Source organism: Chenopodium album, chromosome 2 (assembly GCF_948465745.1).
Source record: "Chenopodium album chromosome 2, dcCheAlbu1.1, whole genome shotgun sequence".
In the NCBI taxonomy this organism is placed as follows: Eukaryota; Viridiplantae; Streptophyta; class Magnoliopsida; order Caryophyllales; family Amaranthaceae; genus Chenopodium; species Chenopodium album.
In genome coordinates, this window is record NC_137835.1 from 78,094,220 (window position 1) to 78,101,621 (window position 7,402).

The 7,402-nt window shown below is 34.7% G+C and overlaps 1 protein-coding gene across 1 annotated transcript; it reads right to left on the reverse strand.

Annotated features, from left to right (window-relative positions):
- Nucleotides 1-291: 291 nt before the first annotated feature.
- LOC145601553 (ribulose-phosphate 3-epimerase, chloroplastic-like) lies at nt 292-6,189 on the reverse strand. The gene is made up of 10 exons (XM_081657593.1): nt 5,866-6,189; nt 4,697-4,808; nt 4,333-4,473; nt 4,140-4,253; nt 2,748-2,826; nt 2,371-2,480; nt 2,224-2,280; nt 1,390-1,459; nt 1,195-1,304; nt 292-512 (listed from the first exon to the last, which is right to left on the reverse strand). The coding sequence occupies exons 1-9, from the start codon at nt 5,985-5,987 to the stop codon at nt 1,255-1,257; spliced, it is 855 nt and encodes a 284-aa protein (XP_081513719.1). The 5' UTR covers nt 5,988-6,189; the 3' UTR covers nt 292-512; nt 1,195-1,254.
- Nucleotides 6,190-7,402: the final 1,213 nt, after the last annotated feature.

Below are 7,402 nucleotides of genomic sequence, written 5' to 3' on the forward strand. Positions count from 1 at the left end.
AATTTGTAAGTTTTGCATTAGTTTACTTCCGGCCTGCTGTTGCTGCTAGTTCCAAATCATTTCTGCCCCTTTTATTGGTCGCCAAGTTTTCATAAATTTCTTATGAGAAAATCTGAATATATGTTCAGCCATCAAATTACAAGTGATTGGGTTGGAAACAATACTGTTCAAAATGGATACAGTTCAGATTGAATTGCTGCTTTTCCCTTTCATAGTTTCGTGTTAATTCTGTAAATTAGAAATGATTTGAAATCAAAAAACAAAAGTTGATGAACAACCGACCACAAGTAATTGGGCTTAAGTTTTCATCTTATTGGTAGATACAATCCAAAATAACATGTACAGATGATTATGAATTGATAATGTACCAAGAAATCTAGTATAAACGAGGCTTATGTAAAACAATACTATGTAACAGAGTTCTAATCTACAAGCACTCTTGCTGAACGTCATCTTCAAGCATTAATACCATGGTTCCAAACAGCTGCTGTATATATATATCTGCTCGAGACCTAGGAAAATGAAACAAATGAAAGTAAAGTGAGAAGTACACTTGATTTTGATACACATTAAATTAACATCAAAACAGCTAGAGCATACGTGTGCTAATGTCTCTAAATCATACGAACCCAAGATGTTACATTTGATAACAACCCATAGAGCGCCAGAATAAATGCCTAATATAGACTCTAGATGTCTAAATCTTATCAACTCTAGATGTTACATTAGATAACAATCCAAAAACATGCCAGATGCCACAATAGAAACATTATAGACTGTTGTATACTTTTACGGAACTTATACAGGGACTCCATACCACGAATGCACATGCGTCATATACAGATGGAAAGGGCATCGAGTCTTGATAATCAATGCCCCCACCCCCACCCCACCTTCGCAGTCTCTCTTTAAACTGGTGCAATCCCCCATTGAAATACTTTGACCAAGCTAGTTGATATCCACATTTCGCATGTCATCTTATTTAAAAAAACATGTTATTGTACAGAGGCTCACTTTTTTCACACGGTTACCTTTTATTTAAAGGTGAAAAGAATGAAAAGTCAAAAGTGTTCCTTTAAAGGAAATCGATTCATAGAACTAATTCATCAAGTTATTCATCATCCACAATGGATGTAATTGAACTAGCAAAGATCTTATGCTGGATATCTAAAAAGAAATGAGAAGGGAACATACAGGAGATTTTGTATTAGGAATCCAGGTCTTGATTGTCAACAAAATTTTACATTTGGATCCTCATACTGCAACAGGTTCTGGCCTTTTGCTGGTCTTAATCCCTTTTATAGCTGCACAAGATTCAATTCAAAATGTTAAAATGAAGCGATGCAAATTATAAAAATGAAAAATGTACAAGGGCAGTATATTAGATGCCTTCAGCATAATCTTTAGCTCCAAAGACCGCAGAACCAGCAACTAAAGCATTGGCTCCAGCCTCGATGACCTGCAGAATTAAGCAAAATCATTATGTTTGCCAAATCTAAGAAAATAACACCAGAATTCAATTTGCAGATTGTAATAGTGATTTTAGCAATCAAAAAATTATACTCATGGTCTCAAGCAAGAGGAAGCGTTACTGCAAATGAAAGGACTGAGACATGTTGGGGACTTGGGAACTTGGGGCCTTGGGGGGCCTGCCATTGGGTTAGGTCACCTGTAACCTTACATGATGGACCTTAGTTTTCCATGTGAAAATATAAAAACAAGGCGCTAAAAGTACCATCGTAGCTTTTAAAGACGGGCTCACCTGGACTTGCACCGTAATATATTCACATCTTTAACAGTTTCAAAGGTTCTTGAAATTCAATTGTTAAAAGTTTAGCAATCTATCTGGCCTCTCATAGTGCCTATAATAACAACAGAAAAAGACAGCTAAAGTAGCCTCACATGACACAGTTGCAAGCATGCCAAGGCTTGTATTTAGTCAAGATGGGATGAAAATTGTAATGCATTTAATTGAAGCAAACTGTTAAAGGATCATCTCAACCAAAATCTTAAGCTGATGGTTGAAGCCCAAGATTGGTTTATATACTCTATAACAAACAACCAACAACAGAAAATTTGGGTAAGTAGCCAATTGAAATGTGCAATGCCCTCTTTTACTTGGCCCTTTAGATGACTTTTTCAATAGGTTTGCATTTATCTACAAACTTTTTAAGAAAATTAAACAAAATAAAATAGATAAATAAAATAGATAAATAAAATTACCTTGTATGCGTTTGCTGGAGTAACTCCGCCATCAACCTCAATCCACGGGTTCACCCCCTGCCAATTATATGGGAATTTATGACAATTTTTGACATCAAGCTATAGTTTTAAAGGAAATAAAGGAAAATAAAGAAACTTCACAAATACCTTCTCTACACACATTCTTCTTAGATCTGAGATTTTCTTCACTTGGCTCTCAATGAAGCTTTGTCCACCAAAACCAGGGTTTACGGACATTATTAAGACCAGATCAACCACTGTTATTAAGAATCATCTTGTAAGTCGTATTGCATAAAGAAAAATCCAAGTACATCCATCTAGTGTCCTGCTGAGGAAACTAAAATAAATTTGCAATCACATTTCAGGACACTGGACAGTTTCCTGGAAAATAAGAACAAGACAGAAAGAACCTATGCATACTCTCCCTGCCTTGTGATTTCTCATTGATATAACACACCACTAAAAAGTCAAGTCGTAAAGAATCAAGCTTGGACTTCAGTCCATTCCACCAAGAGAAGACTTACCATCAAGCACGTACTCAATTGTACTTAGCGGGGTTGCAGGGTTTAAAACAACACCAGCTTTAGCGCCCAAACTCTTGATCTGAAGCATATACATTTAATTTAGAAACTGAAAGATTGGCTTTAAGGTATGTATTAAGAAAGATAATTGACAAAGAATATAACTTATTATAAGATTGACAATGTAATCTGGAAAATTCTAATTTGAGCATATTCACTCCTTGAATAATGCTCATTGCTGCTGCACCTGCAGATGCAATGGGGTGTGTGTGTGTGTGTGTGTGTGTTGGGGGGGGGGGGGGGGGGGGGGGAGGAATTGGGTGATAGTGGTATACGAGCGAGATAGCCAAGGAAGTATTGTGTAGTGGTTGGAGACAACAGGACGAATAAACTTAGTTTCCCAATAATTTTCCTTGGTGTCACACAAGTTTTCTGTCTTATCCTAATTTTGGTGCAAAGTTCTGAGAGCACATCTTGTCCATGAGGTTCATATAAGTAGCTAATAGATCCAGTCAAGTATCAAAATTTAACTTCAGAGTTCTATGATCAACTGGATGATTAATTTATTAAAAAACTTCAGTAATTAATTCTGGCAAGCGTAAGATTGTCACAATTAACAGCTGCTTGGCACATTGTAAATTTTAGTCAGATTTTACAGAAGCTGAATCTCAGACCTTCTAAGCCAAATTCTTGAGAAAACAAGTGACCCACACTCCACAATGTCTTAGCTCCAAATCCCTTGAAGGAGAATACTAGAGGATAATACCATTATATAGGAATTTTTTTAAACAGAATTATGAAATCTCAACTGAGGTCAGTGCCTAGATTAATACCCAATACATCTTTTGACCCTCCCAATTCTCAATTCTTCATTGAAGCACTCTTGCATGATTTCTACTTGCTCTTCCTCGTTGAGATTCCATCTAGCGAAATTTACCAGGTGGCTTAAGTGTAGGATTGTTTATTTTGGTTTGTACAGAATAAAACGTAAATTACCACCGATCAGCTTCTCCTTTTTTGGTACAAGCGGCCAAGTGCAACCAATTGTAATCACATTCAAGGATCATTCTTCACCCAAGAAGAGAAAATAAGGTGCATTCTTCATGTAAAAACCATGTGTTTAAAGCCAGATGAAGCCACACCAACATATGGGTCATTTTTAATGGGCATGGGAAGAGTAGACAAGTTCTCATGGAATAGTGACACTTTAATATGGGGTTACTCGAGCAATCTTATTAAAAGAACCATCTTTAAGAGCTTGCATCTTTTAAGTGCCAAATGAGAATATCATATTTCATATAATAACATTATTTAGGAAATCATAAATAAATAAATAAATGAAGAAGAAACATAAGCCTAGAAAGATAATGCTCATCCAATATACCAATAACTTACTTGATTTACGGTCCGATGCAAATGAATGGTGGATGACTGCTCACAGTGAACACTCACTATATCAGCACCAGCTTTGATGAAGTCTGGGACTCGCTGCTCTGGTTCTACAATCATCTACAAACAAATCAACTTCAAGTAAGCATAGTACCCAAAATTAACCATTAAAATGTGGTATGTCTGGAAGAGAAATTACCAGATGCACATCAAGTGGGAGATCTGTCACTGGCCGCAAAGCATCGACAACCAGAGGTCCAATAGTGATATTTGGAACAAATCGACCATCCATTACATCAACATGGATCCAATCACAACCAGCCAATTCAACAGCTTTTACCTAGAAGTATTACAAGCAAGAAGTCAAGAACACATAACATCAGATACAATTGATATTCCATAAATAACACTTAGGAAAGATTTGTAAGAGAATATCACATAAATTAATATAGCTAGAATGATAATAAACAATCAAGCTAATAAAGGCTACCTAAATGCTTCTAGTTATTAAAAAAAAAAAAGAAGAAGAAGAAGAAGAAGAAGAAGAAGAAAGAAATAGGTACCTGCTCACCCAGCTTTGAAAAATTAGCAGAAAGAATTGATGGAGAAACAATGATGTCAGATTTAGAGAACTTGTCAACTCGAGATGCCTTCACAACAGTTTGAACTTTTCTCCTACCACAACAAACATGAAAATTAAGACTATAAATGGAATCTGTGTTTCACTATCTTAATAATATACTTCACATGCCAAACTTATAGGACTTCAGTAGTCTGGAATACTTGAATATTCTAGGACAAACATATCCTCAAAGAAGCCAATATTTGTGAAAATAAAATTAAAATGTTGATCATGCACATGAATATCATAGATGAGCTTAGTTACCATGGCAGGTTGTGTAACTATTTTATCATACAATGTAATTTTCGCTTTGCTTTTTCTTTCAGTATGCTAACACTTTGATCGATTGAAATATTCCCTTCCACATGAAGAATTTATACAAATTTTACTTCTAAGTTCTAACTATGCATAAATCAGGCTAGATAATAGTGCTTTGTTACTTCTATAGATCATCGATAGACACAAAGAAATCTCATCATCCAATTCCATTATGCCACCAATTTAACCATATATATGTACAATGTCCTTTGAGAAGCAAGTCGGCACCAAGTCCTAGGAATTCACCGAGAACTTATCCAAAGGATCCTCTAAACTTTAAAAAATATACTCCTCTGATCTCATTGAACTAACATTCAGTAAATCATACACACAACATTGCAGATTCCCCTTGTCAGAAATCATGCAATTACCAGAGCAAATGCTTTTCATCTTCAAAATTCAACAAATCAGCATAACAATCATTCACAGTAAGTACTTCCATAAAAAATTTCCCCAAGCTCTGGCCAATCCCTTATATTTCAAGTTATTAAGGCAATAAATACATTTGCTAACTAAGCATTGATCTCGGAATTCATGACAAAATCATATGTCCATTAGTATTATTAACACTTAATGCTTAAGGTTTCTTGCATCATAAGCAAACTTTTGAACCAGTCAATAACTACAACTTAAATGGAGCAATTCAAACAACAATCAAACTAAATGGAGATAAATGCAGAATAATGCGCTCTATTTCTACTCAGTTCCTAATTTCTTGTAAACCCCATCAAAATAACAGCTCAAAAGAAAAAACCCAGATGAAAAAAATCATAAAAAACATAAATATCATACCTAGTGAAGGTAATAGAATTGGGGTTAGAAGAAGAAGGTTGAATCTTGCGGATTTTAATACCCCCACAAAACCCATTGATCTGAGATTGAAGAGTTGATTGGCACAAAGAAGCAGTACTCATTCTGCAATTAATTCTTGGGGTTTCTTGCTCTTTTCTTGTTCTTCTTAGTTTGAGCAAAGAAAGGAGGGAAAATCAATGTATAACAGAGAATTTTGAGGAGAGATATTGTTGGATTTTTGAGAGAAAGCTTTAAAGTGGGAGTGGCTTATCTAATCTGTAAAATTGAAATGGTTGGTTCTGTATTGCTGATGGGGTGATTGGGAGGGAAGAGGCCCACTCTTGGGGGTTGTTGAAAGGCATTGTTGGTTGATTTTATGTGCAAGACTTGTGGTGTTCATACGCCATCAAAAGGGAAACTTGGGGTGAAGTAGAGCTTGATCAAAGGATCTGTCGGGCTAGATACGGATCGAAAGTCGGGTTGGATTTTGGTCCGGTTTGATAAGGATTTTTGATTCGCGCTCATGTTAAGAGGGTTTAAGACGTTAATCTAGGAAAAGAGGGCTCAAATATTAACTTTGAATTCTTTTTTTTGAAACCAACTTTGAATTCTTGATCAATCATAAACACTTAAAATGTGCGGTTTCTTCTAACAACTAACAAGGTGTGTTCGGACAAAAATGATATCTCGATTTAATAAAAGTTAGAATAGCCTGTGGTAGTTAACAAAGGAATAACTTTGAATCAAAATTATAATCGAGTTTCTTTTTTTTATTTTAAAAAAGGTATAATTAAGTTGAAGTCAAAATAGTTCAAGATTTGTTTTGCTCCTCTTATCTCCATCACTTTAATTTTTTTAATATCAACTACTCCTTTAGTATTTTACTATTTGATTTTCGCCTTTGCCAATACAAGATTTTAATTAAGATCTAAATTTAATCCATCAACTTATGAATAGTGTCAAGATTCATGTAATTTAACATACTAAAAAATAATAATAATTTTTTAAATACAAAAGAATTATATTGATCATGGGTAAAAGCCTTGGCAATACAACTCGGATATAAACCTCACATTCTCACAATCAAACCAAAACAAAAAGTATACATACCAAGCGAATCAAGTATAGAATGTAATCTTTTGGGAGTATAGAAGCTCATCACTTATGCCTCTATGGTTGATTTTATGTTTTCAAATTAAACTAGCAGTTATTAGCATATTTAACTTTAACAAGTAATACATGATTTATTTCAATTTAGAGATAAAATGAATCGAATTAATAATTATTTCAAGCTCGTTCAAATCTTATTCCAATGGCATTATGTTTTCTTGCTTTCGATGAGTTAAGACTATCCAAGAGGCAACTTATTTCACTTCTACATAAAAAGCTATAACAATCAATTCTCTAAAACTTATATATGGTCATCCGTGAGGCAGAGTGTAATATGATGCTCGCTTGTAGCATAATGAATGAATCCTAGGGCCTGTTTTCTTCCGTTGAAATTCAGTTCAGTTCAGTTCAATTCAGTTCAGTTCAG